The sequence below is a fragment of the Gadus morhua genome, chromosome 2 (assembly GCF_902167405.1).
Source record: "Gadus morhua chromosome 2, gadMor3.0, whole genome shotgun sequence".
Lineage (NCBI taxonomy): Eukaryota > Metazoa > Chordata > Actinopteri > Gadiformes > Gadidae > Gadus > Gadus morhua.
The window spans coordinates 15,511,828-15,535,513 of NC_044049.1; the positions used below are offsets into that span (position 1 = coordinate 15,511,828).

General features: G+C 43.3%; 2 protein-coding genes across 4 annotated transcripts; both read right to left on the bottom strand.

Moving 5' to 3' along the window:
* Positions 1-38: 38 nt before the first annotated feature.
* LOC115557779 (testis-expressed protein 2) lies at positions 39-20,092 on the bottom strand. Of its 3 annotated transcripts, none has more exons than XM_030375890.1 (12): positions 19,744-20,092; positions 14,719-16,125; positions 13,395-13,595; positions 12,445-12,739; positions 11,573-11,751; positions 10,643-10,843; positions 4,463-4,562; positions 3,460-3,592; positions 2,770-2,910; positions 1,911-2,120; positions 1,239-1,359; positions 39-760 (listed from the first exon to the last, which is right to left on the bottom strand). In XM_030375890.1, exons 2-12 carry the CDS (start codon positions 15,958-15,960, stop codon positions 611-613), a joined length of 2,973 nt encoding a protein of 990 aa, XP_030231750.1. In that variant the 5' UTR covers positions 15,961-16,125; positions 19,744-20,092; the 3' UTR covers positions 39-610. The 3 variants fall into 3 exon arrangements, with proteins under 3 accessions (XP_030231750.1, XP_030231730.1, XP_030231740.1); XM_030375870.1 differs by having other exon boundaries at positions 19,713-20,092; XM_030375880.1 differs by lacking the exon at positions 19,744-20,092 and having other exon boundaries at positions 14,719-16,285.
* Positions 20,093-20,354: 262 nt separating this feature from the next.
* LOC115557803 (myoneurin) lies at positions 20,355-22,225 on the bottom strand. Its single transcript, XM_030375906.1, has 2 exons — positions 21,950-22,225; positions 20,355-21,525 (listed from the first exon to the last, which is right to left on the bottom strand). The coding sequence occupies exons 1-2, from the start codon at positions 22,119-22,121 to the stop codon at positions 20,714-20,716; spliced, it is 984 nt and encodes a 327-aa protein (XP_030231766.1). The 5' UTR covers positions 22,122-22,225; the 3' UTR covers positions 20,355-20,713.
* Between the last annotated feature and the right edge of the window lie 1,461 nt (positions 22,226-23,686).

The window sequence follows — 23,686 nt, forward strand, 5'->3', positions numbered from 1 at the left end:
GGCGTTTTCTATTGAATGACAATCAATGTCTCACGAAATAATTCATCATTCTTTATTTGTCTGTGATTCAGCCGGGCAGGACAAGGCATTGGCACTGTCCATAGAAATGACATGCATCAAGCCAAGGGTTATTGCATTCAAGCAAAATAACAGAGCATACACTTTCCATTATGAGTGAGGTCATACAGTGCACCCAGTTCAAATTTTTAAACTCCTATAAACTATAAAGACACAAGAAGTCTTTTTTTTTTATATACATTTAAAAAATGTATGGTAAAAAGTTGATCACAGCCCTCGCAATACTCAAGAGATGTGCTTTGGGTCATGCATGTTCGGCGCTACTGTTCTCGGCCGGTAGGGAGCACTACAACACTGTACAACACTCGCTGTACTACCCTCTCACAGTTGAACGGGCTACACATAGTGTGCCAGCTGTCCGTCCACCTGTTCAACTTCCCAACTGTCCATTTGTCCGTAGCGAGTAGGAGAAAGGACTCCAGATGCTCCATCATTCCTTTGCAATGAATGCCTAGATTCAGATCAAATTCTGGAATCCGTGTTAGCTCATGAATAGATCCTTGTGGTGACCAGTTGCGCGCCGTTGGCGTTGCTACTCAGACATGTACTCCTGGGAGTCCACTGAGGACTGGCGGGACGAGGAGAGCTGAGCGGGGGAGGGTTGGCAAGGAGGGGGGTTGTCCACGCCAGGGGTCATCAGGGGCAGGTAGAGGTCGTCCATGTTGGGCATCACAAACACTTTCTGTACAGGGTGGAAAGCACGGGAAGGACGCAATGAGTGTTTAGAGGAAAAAAATAATTTTTAGAGAGAAGTTTAAAGGTTGTTTTATTCCATATAGAATGGATCAATACACAAGAGTACATATATTTTACTGTAGAACAGAGAATAGTGGGTCAGGAAAGTCTCTGGGGGTTCTGGGTTAGAGCTCCAATGTATACCCACTGCAGAATAGCTCTCAACGTCCTTGAGAAAGATGTCTAACGTACCGGTCCCTTCACGGCATTTTAGATAATATTTTTTTTATTATTATAAACATTTAAAATAAATAACTGTCGCTTTCGTCTAAATAAAAAGTAAAAAAAGAGATAGTCGTTTTGTACCTAAAAAGATTCTTTACACTTATTTAATTTCACCATCAAGCTATTGCTTAACACTTTGGGAAAGAGTGAGGGGACAGAAGGACACACAGACAGAGAACCAGGCCCGCTGATAGTCTTACCTGGAACTCACACTGCAGTTTCCTCTCGATCCACTCGGTGACATGGGTGAGGGTGACCTCACGCTCTCCAAGCATAGGACGCACGTGCAAGTCCAGCCTGGGAGGGCCCCGGAAACTGTACCTGGAAGACAGAAAAAGAAAATAAGAAGAGAGAGAGAGAGAGAGAGAGAGAGAGAGAGAGAGAGAGAGAGAGAGAGAGAGAGAGAGAGAGAGAGAGAGAGAGAGAGAGAGAGAGAGAGAGAGAGAGAGAGAGAGAGAGAGAGAGAGAGAGAGAGAGAGAGAGAGAGAGATACAATAAAAAAGGGCACAAAGAAAACAAATAAATTCTTTAAAGGAATTCTTCCAATAAGCTTTCGCTACTTAGATTTAAGGAATAACAAAACCAACAGTAACTGAAACACAGGGACAAAATTAAACTAAATATAAATGTTTAATTGACTGGAACAGTTTTGATCAAACGAAGTTCTGCCAAAAGGCACTTCATCATCAAGAAAAAATAACGGGACTTGAGTCCTGAGCAGAGTAAAACATTCTGGTTTGCAGGGACATAAGCGAAACATGTCAGCAAAAACATGTTTTCTCAAAATTGCATATTAAAAAAATTGAAGCCTAAATTATCAATAAAAAACAGTTTTGGGTTCACTGGAAAAATTATAGCATATTATAGCCTACCATATTCTGTCAGTTGGGGGTGGCGGAATGTTGATGGCCAGGGTCCCGGAGAGTTCTAGAACCTCCACGCTGAGCATCAGAGGCATGTTGGACACCTCTGCGATCTTCTTCTTGATATACTCGTTCTCCGTGGCCTTCTGGAAGTACTTGGACTTGGCTATTTTATCCACAAACCTCAGGATCTTCCTCCCCGTGCTGCCCCCAGCGTGCCTATGGATGAGCGTTTTGTTGCATTAGCACACAAATGTATTCAAACATGCCTTAAAAAATGACCCAAATTATCTATAGATGTTAACTCATATTTGAACTAAAAAGATATCTAAATGGAATTTAAAAAAAATCATTCATAATTCATTTTTGTCACAGTGAAAATGTAATAACAAATTATAAATACAAAATGCATTTCGTGCAGAAACTGCAGTTAGTGCTGGAATGTGTGTGAGGTTGAAAATAATAAAGCCACATAGTAACATTTGACGTACGTTACTACACAACTATTGAATGGCTTAAATCAAGTCAAAAGATTTGAAAAGTGTTCAAAAGTCTAAATTGAGCAAACTATGTAAACGTGCACACCATTTAAAAAATGTAAAAAAAAAATACAAATAAAGTGTAAAGTTAAACAAATAGCTTGTATAGCTGAGCTGTTAAAGCTGATAATGGTTGAAATGGTTGAATCAAGTCAGTGTTACAGTCAAGTGTGTGTGTGTGCGTGCGTGCGTGCGTGCGTGTGTGCGTGCGTGCGTGTGTGTGTGTGTGTCATCAATTGAATGAAAAGTGTGTTATTTACGTTACGATTTACGATTCACTGAAATTTATTCTCCACTTTCAATGTGACATTTTAGCATAGCATTTATACCCATCAGCCCCCACTGTAGCAGCTCCTTTGTCTCCTGGTGAGCCTTGTGGTTCAGCCAGTGGCAGGTCCTCTTCGTCAGAGGACCCAGCGCTGGATGATTCTTCATCACTATCAGCCAGGACACACACCCTTGGCTTAGAGCTGCAATACACACACACAAAAGCACACAAAAATGAATGCATGCCAGCAATCACACCCACAGAATCCGACACACACACGACTCAAGTTTGACGTTGCAAAAATGTATTCTGGGGCAAGATAGTAAAATTAGTACAATTACTTTACTAGAGTAATTGACTCGCAGATAGGTATTGGTTTTGATCCCCTATGTCCTGGGCAAGTTGCCTAACCAATACCTTCCCCTATAACCTGTATGCCAGCTTGACCTCTCCGCTCAACTACCTCAGCTGTGTGCCTGGTACCACTAAGAGGAAACATAGCTCGAACAACAAAGTCACAAGTCTTCTCTGTTATGGCCGCGCAGTGGTGGAACAAGCTCCCTGCCCACGTCAGGACCACAGAGAATCCCCAGCGACTCTGAGAGAATCAAGACTCACTAGTGACTCTTTACAGGTGACTCTGTTCAGAGTCATCTGAACAGAGTCCCTTGCCCCCTACCGCCCATTCTCCTCCCTTCCTCAACTAAAAACACCCCTCCTACGCAGTTGTATGTACATAATTGGGCATTACCCTTCTTGGCAGGTCTCTGGGATGCGGTCGGCCTCGGCCCAGCCCTCCTTGCCCAGCTTACAAAGGTTCATCTTGGTCTCAAGGGTCATCTGAAGGCCACCCATGTACGCCACGTCCAGCTCCAGCCACAGACCTGGCTCAATGGCGATCATAGGGGGGGTCGGAGGAGAGAGGACGAAGAGAGAGAGAGAATCAATGGCTTTAAGGCTGCAATAATCTCACATGTATTGTTAGCATATCCAGGCAAGTTAGCCTTCGTAAGCTGCTCTGGTTAAGATTTTGAGTGTTTAAAACGTAAAATGTGAAAGTGAAAGGAAAAAGTTGCCACTTTGAATTGTTTGCCTTCATGCTGGAATGTTAGACTGTATGTTTATTTGTAAGCCTGCATGTCAAAATTCTAGCCTGCATGAAACAAAAATTTTAGTTTGTGATGCCATGGGGTGGCTAGCCAGCCACTAGGCCATTAGTGGTGAGTAATGAGCTCAGTAGAGTTACTTTGAGCTTAGCTAAATCAAGGCTAAGAGGATGTCTAATCCCAATGAGAGGGAAACAATGGACAGGGCTTAACATGACAGGTCGGTCAACAAAACACAGATGATGATGGCCTGGTCTGACCACAGGAAGTGAAGATAATGTATGTGCCTGTTATTTTGTACCTGTGTATTGTGTGCACATGTACATTTGTGTGTGTGTGTGTGTGTGTGTGTGTGTGTGTGTGTGTGTGTGTGTGTGTGTGTGTGTGTGTGTGTGTGTGTGTGTGTGTGTGTGTGTGTTTGTGCATTGGCATGTTCATTCATGTGTCTATAGACTTGCAGACAGAACACTTCTGCTAAATATAGAATCATAAGCTAATCCTTGAGCAATTAGGCAGCATGTGAAATCACGGTCACACCGAACACACACACACACACACACACACACACACACACACACACACACACACACACACACACACACACACACACACACACACACACACACACACACACACACACAGACAAACCTCTTTGGTCCAGGGAAGGCTTGGAGGTGCTGAGGACCTCAGGGAGACACGTGCCCATGTCGAGATCAGCCAGAGTCAGCTCGTTCATGAAGTACGGCAACTACACACAGGTGAGGGAGGACACACTTATTATTCATTGTGTGTGTATGTGTGTGTGCATCCAAGTGTTTAAAGAGAGAGAGAGAGAGAGAGAGAGAGAGAGAGAGAGAGAGAGTAATGTGATGCTTTGGTGCAGAAAACCCTAGCCCCTCCACCACCAGCACCACCACCTCCACCCTGCGGAGCCTGACTGAGTGCTCAATCAGCACCCTGCTTCTATCACTCAGAGACACAAAATGTGCACAAATAGACTCGGTTGCACGTACACACATAGGACCTGCCTGCTGTCAGACCCCCTGACCTCCCTTAATGGATTTGCTGCTCAGACCACAGATGACCACACCATATAGTCAAATGTTTATCCATATAACACATGCATAGTGTTTGTAATGTGCTGTGAAATATATCCCTTTAGCCTATAATAGGGAAGGCAAGGCAAGGCAACTTTATTTATATAGCACTTTTCATACACAAGGCAGACTCAAAGTGCTTCACATATAAAGATTGTCATACAATTAAATAAAATAATAGGTAAGTAAAAGAAAAACATATGCAAAAAATAGAAAGTTAAAAAGGCATTTTAGTATTAAAATAGAAAATAAAGTCAAAGTTAAAAAAGCTTTTTAGAAAGTGCAATGTATTTAAGATTTATAGCAAGCATAAAATTCTTCCAGCTATTTGTTTATTCCAGCTATTTGTTGCGTAGTAACTAAATCCTGCTTTCCCATGTTTTGTGTTTACTCTGGGGATAATTAACCGATTGGTCTCAGAGCTTCTTAGTGGTCTAAAAGGCTGATGTAGTGGAAGCATATCAGTTAAATATTTTGGGCCTAAACCACGTAAGGATTTATAGGTAAGCAACATGATTTTAAAATCAATTCTCTGACCTACAGGAAGCCAATGTAACGATTTCAGAATTGGTGTAATATGATCAAATTTTGGTCTTTGTTAGAACTCTAGCAGCAGCATTCTGAACAAGCTGAAGCTTCCTCAGAGTTTGTTTTGGGAGACCTGTAAGGAGACCATTGCAGTAATCAAGCTTACTAGTGATAAAGGCATGTACAAGTTTTTGTAAGTCTTCGGTGGATGAGCCCTCTAAGTCTTGCTACATTTTTAAGGTGATAATATGCAGATTTTGTAACTGATTTGATGTGACTGTCAAAATGTAAATCTGAATCCATGATAAACCCTAGATTTCTGGCTTTGATTGAGGTTTTCAGGGACAGAGAGTGAAGGTGTTGGGTTACTTTAAGCCTTTCCATTTTAGAACCAAATACATTTATCTCTGTTTTGTCCTCATTTAGTTGAAGGATATTTCGGCACATCCATTCCTTCTCTTGCTAAATGCACTGGCACAGCAGATCTATGGGCCGATAGTCATTTGGTGATAGCGATACATAGATTTGCGTGTCATCAGCATAGCAATGATGGTCAATATTGTTATTTTGCATGATTTGCCCTAGTGGGAGCATGTAGATGTTGAATAAAGAGGGTCCTAAGATCGAACCTTGTGGGACTCCACATGTCACGTTGGTTGATTCTGATACAAAGTCGCCAATGGAAACAAAGTAGTTCCTATTTTGTAGGTAGGACCTGAACCAATTTAAGACAGTGCCTGAAAGCCCCACCCCGTTTTTTATCCTTTCCAGAAGTAATGTATGGTCTACAGTGTCGAATGCAGCACTGAGGTCAAGAAGCATTAGTATTGAGGTTTTGCCAGAGTCTGTGTTAAGACGAATGTCGTTTACAACTTTAATAAGGGCGGTCTCAGTGCTGTGCAGGGGTCGAAATCCTGATTGGAAGGTGTCATAGCAACCGGTTGATGCCAGGAAGTGATTAAGTTGCTGGAGGACAACTTTCTCAAGGATTTTACTTATGAAGGGTAGATTTGATATTGGTCTGTAGTTGTTAATAATAGAGGCATCTAGGCTCCGCTTTTTTAAAAGGGGTTTAATAACTGCAGTTTTCAAAGCTTTTGGGAAATTGCCTGACTGGAGAGAGTTGTTAACTATCTGCAATATGTCTACTACTAGGCAGTCGAAAACATTCTTAAAGAGGTTGGTAGGTATAGTATCAAGGCAACAGGTGGATGGCTTTAGTTGTGTCACAGTTTCCACAAGATTTTGAGAGTCTATAACATTAAAGCATGCCATCCTTGCCACGTAATTTTTGCCTGAACAGGGTGGTAGTCCAACATTTTTGTTTGAAGTGGAGATATTGATGGCGCGTCTGATACCTTCAATTTTATCAATATAAAAAGCTGCAAACTCATTGCATTTCTGCGTGGAATGGAGATCAGGTGGAATTTCTGTTGGGGGGTTGGTCAGTCTGTCAACAGTTGCAAATAGGGTTTTTGCATTATTAGTGTTGGTTTTAATGATATTGGAGAAAAATGTTTCTCTAGCATTTTTTAAGTCTAAATTGTAGGCATGGAGGCTCTCTTTATAGATATCATGGTGAATATGAAGTTTTGTTTTACGCCAGATGCGTTCAACCTTCCTGCATTCTTTTTTCTGTGCTGTTACAGAAGCAGCTTTTCTCCAGGGTGCCTTTTGCTTTCCAGAAATCGTTTTAACCTTATAAGGTGCAATGACATCTATGACTTTCAAAATTTTCAAATTAAAGTTTTCTACAAGATCATCAGCAGAACATGGGTTTAGAGGTGGTAGCAAGGAGATGGCCTTTTTAAAAAGTACATTAGAATCTTCATTGATATACCGTTTTTTGACAGTGTTTGATTTTGTCTGTATGTCGGGAATAAAAGATATGTTAAAGAAAACACAAAAGTGGTCAGACAAGGAAGGATCAGTCACAGAGAGATCAGAAACATTGAGGCCCTTTGTGATAACCAGGTCTAGAGTGTGGCCCTTACAATGAGTAGCCTCTTTCACATGTTGAGACAGTTCAAATGTGTCCAAAATGGCAAAAAGTTTTTTTGCACACTTGTCATTCAAATCATCAGTATGAAAATGAAGTCACCAGTTATAACTAGACAGTCAAATTATGTGGAGATGCTAGACAATAACTCTGTGAAGTCATCGAAAAAATTTGCAGAATATGTGGGTGGCCTGTAAATAATTAATAGGAGAACTCTGGGGGAGCATTTCAATACAGCACTAAGGTATTCGAATGACGGAAAATCACCAAATAACATCTGTTTCCCCTGAAATACATTTTTAAATATAGCAGCAACCCCTCCACCTCTTTTTCCAGATCTACATGCATCAAAAAAGTTATAGTTGGGAGGAGCTGCCTCTATTAGAACGGTTGCACTGTTAATTTGTTCCAACTATGTTTCAGTTAAAAACATAAAATCCAGTTTAGAAGTGGTAATAAAATCATTAACTAAAAATGATTTGTTATTAAGAGACCTCACATTAAGTAGAGCCATCCTGATGGTGTTGTTGATAGGCTTTAAGGTTGTTTTTGGTTTGGAGGCAATAGATATGAGATTTGTGAGGTTAGCAGTGTGTCTAAGGCCCCGTTCACACAAAGCCGATTTCATGGCGAAACCGCAAAGGTCTTGTACGGTTCGGCCTTCCGTACACACAAAGCCAGCGAATCCGCTGACCGAAACCGCAAACTTCTGAAACCACACTCGGAGGTGGTTTCAAATCTACCCGATTTCCTTTTGGATTCGTGTGTACGCCTGAAACCGACTGAAACAGCAAACCATGACGTCATCGCCCCACCCCTCGACCTCCTAGCCAATGGCTCTTAAGCCCGCGGAGTCTCAGAAATCAAATGCGAGCATGTGATTTCATATTCCAGTCTCTTATATTCGGCTGGAAAATCGCAAAGGGAGGAGAAATTGGGGCTGGAGAGATAGCTATGGGAGAGATGAGGCTGGAGGTCATCGTTGATGGGGGAATGCAGAGGAGGGGGGTGGTCGTTCGTCGCCAAGCCAGCATCAGCGATGGGGGAAGGCACAGTGTTGATGGCGTCGGGCGGGCTGTTGTCTCTCTTCAAGGTCTGTATCTGTGTGTCAGGTAGTGGCAGAGTAGATGTGTGGGGGAGGCTGTAGTCTCGCTTCTTCTCAGCTTGCCTCAATGGCGACTGGTTATTGTTCCGTCTCTGTCCGCACTGTCCGTCCGGACGCATCTCGGGGCTCAGAGATGCATGGGTGGCAGGCGTGTTCGTGGACTCTTGAAGTGGAATCCGGCTGATACATGTAACTTTAGCTTTGATGGCGTCGGGCGGGCTGTTGTCTCTCTTCAAGGTCTGTGGGCTGTCTGCTATCTGTGTGTCAGATAGTGGCAGCTCAACCTGTGCTCTGATTGTGGCCTGTGCGTCAGACCATGGCAAGGTCTGTGGGCTGTTTTCTATCTGTGTGTCAGATAGTGGCAGAGTAGATGTGTGGGGGAGGCTGTAGTCTCGCTTCTTCTCAACCTGTGCTCTGATTGTGGCCTGTGCATCAGACCATGGAGATTTGTGGGAAAGCGAGAAAAGAAGATTGTCCCTCAACAGTTTTGAGCCTAACCTGTTTGGGTGTAGGCCATCTGCTCTGAAAAGATATTTGCGCCCCCAGAATAAGTTGAAATTGTCAATAAAGCCCCTTCCTCTTTCATTGCAGACTCTGGAAAGCCATGTATTCAGTGCAAGTAGACGACTGAATCTGTTTATTCACCTGTCAACTGCTGGTATGGGTCCACTGATGAATGACTTGATGTGTATTTTGTCCAGTGTATCCAATAGATCAGTGTAATCCCTCTTCAGAAGTTCTGACTGTTCTCTTAGAATATCATTAAATCCTGCATGCACAATAATCTGTGAGATTTTGGGGTTTTCCAATATGATTTTGGCTAGTTTATGGTTGATATCACTAACCATTCCATATGGGAAGATGCATGTTTTGATCTTCTTACCGGTTATATCCTTGATGGTTGAGTCTCCTTTAATCAGAGTGTCTGGTTCATCTGCTTTCTCTGAGATGGGCCCTTGTTGGACGGTGGCAGACACATGCGCAGCCCGCCTCCGTGGCGACTGGTGGTTCAATCTCTGTCCGTACCATCTGTCCGGACACATTTCAGGTGTCAGGGGTGCACAGGTGGCCGAGGCATGCGCAGCTCGCCTCAATGGCGACTGGTTATTGTTCCGTCTCTGTCCGCACTGGCCGTCCGGACGCATCTCGGGGCTCAGGGGTGCATGGGTGGCAGGCGCATTCGTGGACTCTTGAAGTGGCAGGAACCGGTTCTTCAGTGGCAGGGTTAATTTCAGTGACAGGCTAATCCGGCTAATACATGTAACTTTAGCTTTGGGTAGCTTAGCATTTGGCGTTGAGTGAACTTGTTGATTCACTTTGGTATGTTGTTTTGGCTTAGCGCCGACTCTGTGCCAGTGAGACGCAGCTGGAACTGTCTCTCTCTTGTCCAGCTTCGGGAAGGATACAGTGTAACTTTGATCATCTTGCTGTATCTGAGTGAGCTCAGCAAACTCACCCATCGGCACTGTATCCTGTAGGAGTCCTTTAAATTTTTCTAATGCTGCTAGTCTCGTTTCAAATAAAGCCGATGTTTGTTGCAGTTTGGTGCAGTCTGTGCATTTCCCAGTCTCCGTGCCTGAGATATCCGAATACAGAGGCATGTTGGCGATAGGAAAGTCCAAGGCTTTTTCTGCGGTCTGATCCGGGAGTAAAAAGTGCCAAAATGTATTGTTGAATCGAGCGATTGAGGACGACGGAAACAAACTATATACTGTTAGGTATTATGATCATGATAATAGCACATTTATATTTCAGAGAGGATACTCTTCTGTCTTGTCATACATACCTCCCAACTAGCCGCCATCCATTCATCAACCTACCTCTCTATCCACGTGTCAATCAATCCATCCATCCACAAATTACCAATACACCTATCCATTGATTCACATTTCTATAAATTCATCTTTCCATCTCTCCCTTCCTCTCTCCCTCCTTCCCTCCCTCCTTCTATCCCTCCCTCTTTCCCTCCCTCCCTCCTACCATCCCTCCATCCCTCCATCCCTCCATCCATCCCTCCCCCCCCTCTCATTCTCTCTCTTCCTCCCTCCCTTCCTCTTTCCATTCATCCATCACTTCATCTATTCATTCCTCTTAGTCACCCTGATCTTGGAAAGCTTCTTCTGGATCTTGTGGGCAACTTTGTCAGACCAGTACTTCTCACGTAGAAAGTCCCAGAAGATCCGGCCCACCAGGGAGTTGACCCAGGCGGGATGAACCTCGGCAAAGGAGCCCCCTGGATTAGACTCAGCCCCAGCCTCGACTTTGGCTGCCCCCTCGCAGAAGCACTCCTCAGCAGATAACTGGATGGGCAGAAGGAAAGGACAGCAAAGGACAGGATGAAGCCAGACTGGAGCGAACAAATATCCTTGTCTTTGGTTTCCATTCATTGATTACACATATATTAGTAATCATTGAATGATCAATGATAAAATAAACACTTTTATCCATGTGTCTCCCAATACAATGATGGAATGCATATTTAGTATTGATGGCCCAAGTGCTAGACTGGGAGTCAAACCCCCTGTCTAGCTAAAATTGGTAGACTGGAACCTAAACCCTGGTATTTATTGTCATGCTCTGCCATGCAGTTGAGCTCAGCAGGATCATACAAAACAAAGGAAATGCAGGTCATAATTCAAATCAACATTATTTAAATACCCCTTTATCACAGTTACGTTCTCAAAAGGGGTAAGAAGCGATGTCCATGCCAGAATGTAATCACATATCGAAACATAAGGAGGGATTTTAGTCAGCAGAGTGAGTTGTGCCAGCATCCTAGGCCAGGAAAACCAGCAGTGCGATGCAACTAAGCTGTCATCGATCGGTTCATTGATCGGGTCAGATCAATGACAGTTGCGTAATAAAGTAGGACATCAGAATTGCTAAAAGGCTCAGTGCTTCTGAGACAACGTTTAAGATGTACTTTGATACCCCTCATAGCCAGGAATTCCGGTAGGGCATCATTTATTTACTTCAATATGTGCTCTGGGACATATTTTTTAATAAACTATAATAAATGGTTTACTTACCATCTTGCTTGTCGTTGGGCTCCCATGATCGCTAGGGCAGGGGCTAGGGGCGGGACTTACACTGTCCAGGCCAATGAGATGACTCATGTACATGGTGTAATCCAAAGGGACCTTTGCTTTTGGAGCCCCTGGCAACTCATCTGTTCCTTCTTCAAGAGTATCCCCACCTACAACGTTTTCTGGTTGATGGAGAAACGACAACCATGAAAGGGAAAAAAAGTAACAGAAAATGATTAATGATTAATATTATCATATTATTATAATATTATATCTACTCCACGTCTATGGTAGCCTGGCACCGCCCGCCTACGTACTTCCGCTCAATTTTAATTTCCCTTCAGTACTACGTCTGGGTTTGGGGTATATTCACAGGTTTTCTCCGGCCAAATTTTGCCGACCAATCAGAAAACATAGGGAGTGGCTGAGAACAACGATGTTGAGGTTGTGCGCTAGTTGCAGTTGTAGTCAAATGTTAGAGTTTGGTTATGGCAGATCCAGAGTTGCATTGGGCAGATTCAATACTTTTAAACTCCAACAGGCACCCGCCTTCAAGTGAGTTAACGTTTGTCAATGGAGAGACTCTCTGCGCAAATGAAATGAAGTACAAGAGTCTGGTAGGACCAGGCTACATCTATGGTGTAGTGGAGGTTAAACTCAAAAAACCCAGTTCATTCATTCATATTTAATTTGGGTAATTGGTCGAATCCATTAATCTTGTCGCTGTATCAGACATTTAGATTGCACACTACTACAGTTTTCTGTATAACCCGGCTTCTAAAGTTGGCTTCTTTGCTGGCCTGAGTTTGTGCACACTCATCTTTCAACCATCGTAAACCCATCTCCAACTCGTCGGCAGAAACGCATCAACGTACCCGCCTTAGACTGCTCCCTGCTGGGACTGCGGTCGAGCCGGGACGCCCTGGAGGCGGAGAGGAAGTGCTGGAACCAATCCTCCTTCTCCCGGCCAGTCCGCCCAAACAGGTAGAGGGTGTCGTGGGAGTGAGGCTCCGCGAGGTCTGGCTTCTCTGTCGCCCGCTCCTCATCCTCTGATCCTGGGAGGAGGATCTCCTCCTCCTCCACTTGTACACCCTCAGCCAGGACCAGACATATGGGGTACTTCCTGTTCCACACTCGCTTCCGGGCCAGCACCGAGGGCAGCAGAGACACCTGAGTTAGATAGAGATGAAGAGATGAGATGCTGAACGCTCTTACTGTGTTGATAAAGAAAACTCTGCTTGACTCTTTCACACCTCGCCCCAGAAAACCCTGAGATGTTCAAGGTTATGATGTATTTGTTGCATAAGAGAACCACCAATAGAAGTCATTAATGGATGGCCATGAAATGCTTCCATTCCAGGCAACCTCAGCCATGCAAATAAGAAGCAAATATCAGCCATCACAGGTAAAATCCCCTTAGTTTTTGGTTTCACCTCTGTGTTATGTGACAAAGTGAGTGCAGAGAGGAGATCAGGCGGCCGATCAACTTCCTGGTTCTTTGTTTTGGTCAATTGCCCACATAACCCATATCTTCCTCTGGGAATCATTGCTTTATGGGTTTGTGTGTGTGTGTGTGTGTGTGTGTGTGTGTGTGTGCGTGTGCTAGCATGTGTGTGCATGCCTACATGTGTGTTTGTGTGTGTCCACATGTGTTTGTTTGTTTGTATGTGTGTGTGTGTGTCTGTATGCATACGTGGGCATGAAAACCTATGCATGTGCAGGTGTGTGTGTGTGTGTGTGTGTGTGTGTGTGTGTGTGTTTGTTTTTGTGTGTGTACGTGCGTACGTGTACGGGTCTTTGTAGCCACATACTCTGGCACACTGACCTTGCAGTCCGCTAGTTGATAGGTGCGCGAGCGTACAAACACAACCTCAGGGGGGGTCTCGTCAAAGGCAGCCCTGCGGGGGATGCTGGCACGGGGGTAGGCCAGCCGTAGGCGGCTGCCCTCCAGCGTGGCATAAACAGAGCTGGTGAGGGACGGCTGGAAGGTCTCAGGGTCATAGCCCTGGATTTCATTCATCCAGCCCTGGGAATCACAGGCAATGTGTTCATGAACACAAAGGTACAGCGGCGTGGTTAGCTGAATGAATACAATCCAGAAAATAAAAATACTAATGATAATAATGTATTTAGGCTTTTACGAAACACTTAAATACAGACTAAAGGCATGACACACAATACACACATATTTAGGAGCTACATGACAGATTCACACCAAAATAAACACAACAATATCTTTATCAAATCTTAAATATATTCTGAATAAAGATAGGTTTGGTGATATTAGCAACACTTTAGAATTAAACTACATCATCCTTACATCCCAAAATAAGTAAAACTGAAGAAAAAAAACAATTCAAACTGAAAAATACAAATATAAACAAAACACTTGTGGTGACAGTACAGCGGAGTGGGAGAGGAAACACGAGACATTGCAGACTACAGTCTCTGTAAGATTTCCTTTAACACTGGGGTACTTGTCTTTCAAACAATTCACCTCCTGCTGTTACACTCTCTGTCCCACTAAACCCCTAACCCTGAGTGCCACAGGAGAGGCGATTTTATAAAGCCCATTATTATAGGTTTCTGTTGGCTTATAATATGTGCAGGTAGTTTACAAAGCAAGTATCTCAGCACTAATCAATTATACAGTATTTGTCCCCACGCAAGTTAGGTGTTGTTGTGTCGGAGTGTGTGTATGTGTGTGCGTGTGTGTGTGTGTGTGTGTGTGGGATCATTTGTGACGGATTAAGCCAGACAGACAGAAAGAAAGACAGATAGACAGCAAGAGAGATTGACAGATAGATAGATAGATGGATAGACAGATAGACGGATAGACAGATAGACGGATAGGCAGATAGAGAGATAGACAGATAGACGGATAGAGAGATAGACGGATAGATGGATAGACAGATAGACAGATAGACAGATAGACAGATAGAGAGATAGACGGATAGAGAGATAGACGGATAGACGGATAGACGGATAGACGGATAGACGGACAGACGGACAGGCGGACAGACAGACAGACAGACAGACAGACAGACAGACAGACAGACAGACAGACAGACAGACAGACAGACAGACAGACAGATAGATAGATAGATAGATAGATAGATAGATAGATGTGAACTCTTTACATCACCTACCTCTAGGAGCTGGGTCTCCCCGAGTTCTGCTGATCCGGGCTCTTGTGAAGGGTGCAAACGGTTCCTCCTTTCGGCTGGTCGTCGTGGGGTGAACAGATAAACCACCACTAGACCCAACAGAAAGCCACAGGCTACGCCGACAGAAAGCCCCGTTATATAGGAAGGCAGGGGCAGCACAAAGACCCCAAAGGTCAAGAGGCCCACTACGAAGAGCCAACACCGAGGCATGGATGCCCCAGGCACCGTGCATCGAGGCTGGGTGGACTCCCCGCGATGCGCCCCTCTGGATCTCTCCTGGAGCTCCACCACTTGAGGCATGTCTCTGTACTTGCAGACTTCATAATGACTGTCCCTGTTGTCGTCATGGGGCTCCGGCGAATGGGAGCGTTTCCGTGGGCCCTTTGAGGGCCTTCTCTGCGGTGAGGCGCAGACTCCCCTCTGCTCGTCGGTCGTTCGTCTCCGAAACCTGAGCTGGGCGTCTGCGGCAGCATCCTCGCTGTTGATGGGGCTGCCGCCCCCGGCCCCGTGGGAGGCGGGGGGGTCCCCGGCCCCTGATGCCCTGCCCTGCTTGGGGCTGCCAGAGGAAGAACACTCATCTCCCATCATCTTACTAAACATGCTCATGGGGTCCTGCATGGCCTCGGAGAACTTCCTCCGCGTGTCCTCCAGCTCGGCGATCAGGGAGCTCCCCCGGGACTCCGTGGGTGACGTGCTGCCTGCGGAGGAGGACCCGGCCCCCCAGATGTCCCCCTCGCCCGCACCACCTGCTCTGGGCTGGGCCTCCGGGATCCGGTGCTGGGTGAGCTGCTTCCAGGGGTGCATGTGGAGCTTGGAGTCCGACTTGGAGAGGTTGACCTCGGGTTCGCCGCGGTAGGAGATCTCAGTGGACAGGGACTTGACCAGGCTGAGCAACGGCTTGGCTCTCGCCGAATGGCTCACTCTGTTCTCCAGCTCGGTGGAGGAGGACTTCACCAGTTGGCTGGACATGGGGAGGTCTTCGGAGGAGGTGGAGAGGTCAGCCAGGGAGCCCGGGGAGGAGGGCGAGTGTGGTATGTGGAAGCCCTGGGTCCACTGTCTTTGGCCGGAGGAATCTGAGCCCAGATCCATCCCCAGGCTGAGGTCGCTCCGGCTGAGGGTACCGCCCGAGGCTCTGGGCTTGTCCCTGGAGAAGGCCACAACAGGGCCCTCCTCATGACAGTCCAGGCTGAAGATGAGCTTGCTCTCCTCCATGCTGTCTGTCATATGGTGGCTATGGTGAGGCTCGGGACAAGAGACCAAGGCAGTTGTCTCCTGTGGAGTGAGACACGTCGGGGCTCATGGCGCTAATATCCAAGGGCAGCTTCAAGTAAATTCAAGTGTATTCTGGAACGTTCTCGCTCCTCAACTTCAGTTCATTGAGAACGAACACTTGGGTAAAGGGAAAAGTTGAGATTGTCTGCTGTTAGTTGAAAAAAAATGCCATGGCATACAACATTAGAATGAGTAATGAGATGCCTAATGTAAAAATGTATGCTATATACTGTATATATATATTTATACAACGGGGGGCCTGAATCCAGCGATCTGATTGGTTCCTAACTGTTGTATAATGAGCGTATACATAACTGCTATGACGCCCAATCATTTTGTGAAAGTATCACTCCGCGCCTTGAAGTGGAAAGTGTCAAAGAATACAACCGTATTTTTACTAGTGTGTGTGTGTGGAGTCATTTTGCCATAATTTTAACAGTTGTATAAAAGCAATAGCACCGTTCACTGAAGCCTAAAATCGGCGAGTGAACTGCTCCATAGGATAAATTGCCGGCGAACCGCTCTATCGGAGCCTTCTCTCGGAGGGACGCTAAAGTGTGTTGCATAGCGACCGTCGATTCATAGCGGCAGCCAGGAGGGACTACTTTTTGGTAGTCTTTAATAAAAAGGTTACTTTGACTTTCTTGGTTTCTTTTTAAATGTAGTGTGTCTATGACTTTCGTTTCGCCATAACAGTAACCGTTGTATAAAAGCAATAGATCACTTCAGTCAGTGGCATGTGCTCATTATACCACTGTGAAGGGGGTCGCCGGCCCTCCGCTGCGCGTTGGGGCCGGACAACGCCCCTTAACAGTGGTATAATGAGCACATACCACAGCCTGGCGTGATCTATTGCTTAAATATATATATATATATATATATATATATATATATATATATTGATGATTGATAAATGGAACTGGGGCAAAAACTAGACAAAAATATGAAATGCTAAACAAAATGGACAATGCAAAAGAAAAAGTAAAAAATATGACAATATCGATAGAGGGATGACCATGTGTCTCTGGGTTTTAATGTCTCCTTTGTTAGTCACAGCTTTCTCCTCTCACACTATTCAACTAACATTGCAAATTAGTCTTCAGCCAAATCTTTACGCCTTTTTGCTCTTTATCATTACTCCCACATTTTCTCCCTCATGCTCTCTCCAATGTTTCCGTCCTTTGCTTTTATATTTTCTCGCCTTTTTTCTGATATCTCCACCTATTCGTTAACATGGATATCCTCACAGCCCTGTCATTTTCCCTATCTTTTTGTGTATTTTATCACTTTCTTAATCAGTCTTTCTTTCATTGTTGTCATTTCTTCCAAAGGCCAGGGTTCACCCTTTGAAAGACGATAACAAGGAACAAAGAAAATATGTGCATACATGTATCTGCTTGTCCCGGCTCCAACCAAGACGCAAGAGGAGCAGAACCTACTTCGACAATCTCTCTCCTATCTCTAGAACCATCTGAGAAGTAGGAGAGCGCAGAGCACCACCGTTGCAGTAATCCCACAGTCAAGGTCAATCATAGGCCTACGGCCCGTAATCTTTAATTAGCTGACATGATCCTGACCAGAATATCTTTGAAGTGGGACAACCTGACCAGGACTGTAAACGCAGGGACAATAGGAGTAGGAGAATTGGCAACGGCTAGGTGGTTTATTATTTTTTGCAAGGTCACACAGGTGAAGAATCCTCTGTGCACTATTGAATTGTAGTAAATTCCTACCTGTAATGTCCATTTGGATTCTAGCAATAACATACAAGATTTTACTAGAATGTATAACACTGAGCATTCTGTTGAATGTGATAATAAAGCACTTGAAATTTAGGGATCATAGAAAAGGACGTCTTAAGCCAGGAAACATACATATTGTTTTGTGCACAGCAGTGTGCACAAAATATTGTCAAAACATTTAGTTTAGTTATTCTCAATAAAGCCATGATCGGATTGGGATAGGCCTTGCCTTGTAGAGAATATAATGAAAAACACACACACACACACACACACACACACACACACACACACACACACACACACACACACACACACACACACACACACACACACACACACACACACACACACACATACAGACACACAAACGTGCGGTTGTGTACAATTTCACAAAACACAAACGAATACATGGACAAGCAACCACAAATGTCACAAACACTGTCCAACGAGCCTTTGGCATCAAGAAACCTGAAACTCCCGTAGGGAAATCAGGTATACAGGACTTCAGGAGTCACCACACAAAGCTTTACCTGGCCTGTTTTTCTTTGTAAAAAGTACATTTTACTGAGGCTAGCAATGTTGCTTGGTTGAGGGATAGTGTTAGACTCTGGTATGGTCCAGAATGAGACTGGCTTACCCTTAATCCTCCACAATAAAGGGGATTAAGACAAGGAAATTGTGACTGCAAGTACATAAATCAATAGGATAAGACAAGACAAGTCAATTAATTGGTTTAGATCTATCACAGAAACACAGTCCTGCTGTCATGGTTTACATCACAGCATGGCACACACAAACCAGCGGTGTCACGTACAAGAACATAGTCATGTATGTACATGTATGTATTTATTCAGTCATGATGAACGTGTGTTGTGATGATTACAGACCAATATGTTAAAACAGACTCAAACTCAGAGTGGATTCCCATTCCCTGATTGTTTTAATTATCTAAAGTGAGGGTTCAGCGTTGTCAGATCCAAGCTGCTACTTCTCCAGGAGAGGACAGGAGGAAAAGCCTCTGAATATCACTGAACAACGGTGCAACTGATTACAGAATTGGGTGTGTAACGTTTCAGACTGCTGCTACTGCCGATCAACAGGTGAATTCATACAACAACAAACACCAAAAAACAACCACTAAACAAGGACACATAAGGAACCAAATTTTGGTTTCACTGAGGCCGTCAGAACAAAAAAACGGATCATAGCTAATGTTTGAATATAATGAAAAATAACAATTGATGGTTTATCCTTGACATTCATTTCTTCTGTTAGGGATTTAATTGTGCTTTAAAAGGTCTCCGTGGTCAAATTGCTTACATGATAGACCATACATACTAAGCAAAGCAAGTAGGCGATGGAAATGGATAGATGTATGGTAGCAGAGGTTGAAATGGATACCTTCATTAATTCGGTACCAATCTTCATCAACAGGCTATATCAAGGAGGTCTGAGCATTGAAGCAACTCTTGCTTCACCGAATTTAGAAACTGTATTGTACAATTAGATGGGTCCCTAACTCCTACAGGCTTTTTCTGTAGCCCAGTATACATAAATAAGGATTAAAAGTAGACTATTGAAAATAATCTTGCAGGTGGAGGTGCTGAGAGATGCTGGTTTATACAAAATATGATTATTTTCTTGGAATCAATTGGCATAATAATTAATATCAAAGCCACTTGGCATAATTGAAATCTATGAATACATCGGAGTAGCGTATCATAGGCTACACTTCGATTGGACTTTTTCGGGCAATGACTATTCACATTTCTTGTCCTAGTTACAACGCATGCATGTTTTCATCCATTGTATTATGCAATATCATCAAAAATGTGCAAATTACTATCGGCTCTTTTTTTCTCTAAAAGAAGCAGAACATTGCAGCTAAGGCATAACGCGTACGTCATTGAGTATGCCAGTATTTCATATGGAAAATATATAGTTTAAAAGGAGATAATTTACCAAAATTCCATGTGGGACAAAAGTAACGGACCTCGGCGGGAATGAAATCCTCTCAGCATCCCAGTGTTTGGATTGGTGGATGCGGTGCAGTGCACTGCAGAACGCAGCGTGCTCGATTCCTGGAGGCTAGAGAGAGACAGCTGGGGTAGCCTACGCGCAATATAAATCCTACGACTGCAGTAGGTATAGGTCAAAATATTGATTTAACTTTACAGAGTTATCGACCATCTTTTTTGTTAACTGCTTTTTAACACTCTATCTAGGGTAAGGCACGTCTGCGCGTCAAAGTAAAGGAAGTCGTTATTAAATACCCAATCTCTACCGGCCGTTCGACGCTACGTAGACTACGTCGTGTGAACGCAGAATGAATTGATAGAGACCTGGTTGCTCCAGACACAAACTCTAATCCAGATTAGGAAGGGTTCGGCCTGTGTGACGCTCTCTCGCGTCAAAACAGAATTCGCCTGCACTCCATCGCCCCCCCCCCCTGCTCCTACTGTGATCAAGTGACTATACAATGTATTTCGATTTATCGTTTTGATGATTATTTTAATGCTGGTAGAAGTCTTCAAAGAATAACGGCTGGATTTCTCCTCATCATGTTGTCTCTGCTCATTGTGTACAATAATCTAGTCAACCCGGCTTTGAGGATTCTTGGAAGTTTATTGTCTTTAAGAAGGAATTTCCTTCCTTCTTTGGTACTAAAAATAAAAACAAAGATAGACTTACAACATATATATTACTAATGTGACAAACATAATAAAACATTGTCATCACAGAGAACAATAAATAAAACAAGTGCTTAGAACAATACATTTAAAAAATAATACTTATGATGCACCTATACAAGAAAAACTGGAAATGTATACAAAATATATTAACATTTTGTGTAAAATATACTGTATATTTTGAGGGAGATCTCTTAAAAGACAACCTCAAATGGTAACCAACTTCTGATTGAGTTCAGAGCAAACCGGTCTTGTTCATCATGAGTTGCAATTTCAAAATGCGCCCGTGCTAGAACTTTGATGCCAGTCTTCACACGCAAGCTGCCTCAACCCCTTATGTTGCTTGGAGTGTATAATCAGAAAACACTGTTTTGAGAACGTTTTGCCACAAATGTGACAAAAGTAGGAACCCCTGTGAGCGCACCTCAGATGATTTAACAGGTCGTTTATGTTGTGGCATGACCGATTACATATACCACAGATCACCGTGTGGTCGTCGTGCATTTTTATATGTTTCATGAGAGAGCCAATGTACCGAAACGGCTTGCCGCACAAATGGCAAAAGCTTTGGTCGGAGTTCTGATTCCTTGTGGAGGCACTTTCGAGAGGCAGCGGTGTCAACTCCTGATTCAAACCTAAACCGTTGCTCTCTCTTTGGACTGCCAATGCAGACTCTTTGGTTTTCTGTCTTTGTTTACTCCACTCCTCTTGTGGATCACTGGTCAAAGCTGATGGACACATTGAAAGAAAGTCTGCTATTTCATATGTAGACCTGACCTCCATGTCTGGCTGTTCTGGGTCTCTATCTCTATTCATGATGTTAACTGTGGTAGTAGTCGTGTGAACATCCAACCCTTCACTGTCAATGCACATGACCTCTCTTTCTTCTTTGATCTTGGATATATCTAACTGGATTGCATTGTTTGTATATGTGGAGTCAACGTTCGTTTGCGAGTGTTCAGATTCTTTATCATCCATGCTTCGTGTGGATCCTTCTTCTCTTTTAATTGTTGCGGCCATGTTCACCAGTCGGGGAGTGATGCTAGCGTCTTCTCGAATAACGATTCCGTTGATATCTGGATGATCTGAAGAGAGAGATGGATCAGTTACACTTTATTTATTAACTTTATTTATTTAAACATTTTTTAAATAAGACTGCAACAAAAGGGCTCAAAATATATAAACATAATATAAGGAGTAAAAATGTGAATCACAAATATATAGATAGACATAGAGATAGACTTCAACAAATAAACTGATATTCAATTTTTCCAATTAAGATTCTGTTAAATATTGACGGACTGCTGCAGTGCAGCTCCAGAGGAATTTGAGGGAAATGAGACAGCTGACCACTGTTTACATTAGTAGCATGTTAGCTCCATGAGCTAAGTGCTAGTAAACATTAGCATACTATGGACGTCAACAGCAAATCATTGTCTATCAGAGCCCTGAAACAAACATTTAGCAATCGCACATACAACGTAGTAGAGAAAATCTTAAACTACGAACCCTTCAGTCGATGAAGTTCCAGCTGCTTTTGGAGATAGCGTACCTCTTCTCTAGAACGAGTAACTTCAGCCTCGTACAATGTTATGACTTTCTCAACCTCATCAAATATTTCGATAGCTGCTGAAGAGAGGCGTTCACTCATAAACACTCTGAGATTCATCATAGAGGTCATTTTTATGCAAGAAATGTGGTTCACATTGATAGCAAACCCTAGAAAAGCATCAGATTAGTAGCATTCTAAAGCTTCAGGGCATAATATAAAAACAGGAAGTACTTATTTTACTTTCAAAGTAAACTATAATGCACAAACGACATTATTAACATTTGGAACAGTAATATCCGCCGATAATGTTACATTCGCATGCATTATGCAATGTTAAATAAATGCAATTTCTTCAATTCACTTTATTGAGAATGTTTTTTTTTGCTAACTATTTGAAAACTGGACATTTTATATAAAAAAATAAAATATAATTTGTATATTCGTGTAATTAAATCATCCGGCATTTTGAATAACATAAACCAAATAAAACTACTCAAAAGTAATTACCGATGCCACCTTTTTAAAAGGGAAATGGAAAGTTTTACTTTGAAAATAATATTAAACAAGCCGGAAATTGTTTTGGTGTGTCGGAGGTGGATTGCCGGACGAGAATCCTTTTTTCGTAGGATGGTAGGGCCAAGTACCGCCTTTTTCGCCACTGATTGGTTAGAAGGGCTCTCCTTTAGATCGCGTTTCGATTAGTCCTAGCTGTTTGGGGGAGTTAGGGTTATGGTTAGGGAGTTAGGGTTAACCTAACCCTAACCAACAATGTGAGGAAAGACATTCTAACCAATCAGAGGCGAAAAAAGGCAGTAGCCTACTTGCCCCTACCATCCTACGAAAAAAAGATTCGCTTGCCGGACGTTGTGAGTTGACGGAAGTCAAACGAAGACTTCAATCCAATTGTATCGATAAACGATTCAATGCTCGAAGCTTCAGACTCTATGGCGACATCTGCTGGGGAAGGTTAAAGGAGGCACTGTGTCATGAATTCACCATAGTCTATCTTTTGGTGTTCGGTATGAATTAAATAAATCACTGAATAAATAAGCGTACATTGGACGCTGCATAAATTGAAAGAAGAAAGTCATTGCTTTCTTAACAAAATCATACAATTATAATAAAGTTGGTATTCTGCATGTAAACAATTCTTGTTTGTTCATTGGGGAGGTAGATGAATCAGAGATGAATGAAGGGTGGATATGCACATTTGCACACATTTCTATGATAATTGTGAGAGTGCCTGAATATGAAATAGGCAGTGCCGTATATTTCAACTATCTGCTACTGCCAGTGCAGAAATTATAGAAATAATAGTGACTTGAGTGTAGTGAGAAGTCCTTTGACAGTGCATATAGGACAAAGCCTATTCTGGGAGAGTGGTTGTGCTTGTGGACAGGTACTTTGGAGTGTTAAAAGGGAGGGTGTCAAGTAAGGTAGATTTCTTGGAGTCCAGGAGACAGGGCGGAGGTGGTGATGTCTGTGGGCGGATAAGGGCTGGGGAGGCATGGGTTGTTGGGAAATTACCAAGGCCAAGGGAGATGTGGGTTTTTTTCCAGCAGCGGCTGAAGGATGTTAAAGAGGCATGGATTTACTTATGTCAGTGTAACTTATGTATCAGGTTTATTCATGTATCAGTTAAACATCATAAAATCATATATCATGTTTTAGTATCATCATATAAAAATCATTTT

What these genes read in the sequence shown, in the direction of transcription:
- LOC115557779 (XM_030375890.1), bottom strand. Translation starts at nt 15,960, where the DNA reads ATGACAGACAGCATGGAGGAGAGCAAGCTCATCTTCAGCCTGGACTGT. An exon ending in GGGAGACCCAGCTCCTAGAG is followed by an intron (nt 13,596 to 14,718) that starts GTAGGTGATGTA and finishes TGTGATTCCCAG; the next exon opens with GGCTGGATGAATGAAATCCA. An exon ending in AGAAGCTTTCCAAGATCAGG is followed by an intron (nt 4,563 to 10,642) that starts GTGACTAAGAGG and finishes ACCTGTGTGTAG; the next exon opens with TTGCCGTACTTCATGAACGA.
- LOC115557803 (XM_030375906.1), bottom strand. Translation starts at nt 22,121, where the DNA reads ATGACCTCTATGATGAATCTCAGAGTGTTTATGAGTGAACGCCTCTCT. An exon ending in GGAACTTCATCGACTGAAGG is followed by an intron (nt 21,526 to 21,949) that starts GTTCGTAGTTTA and finishes CTCTCTCTTCAG; the next exon opens with ATCATCCAGATATCAACGGA.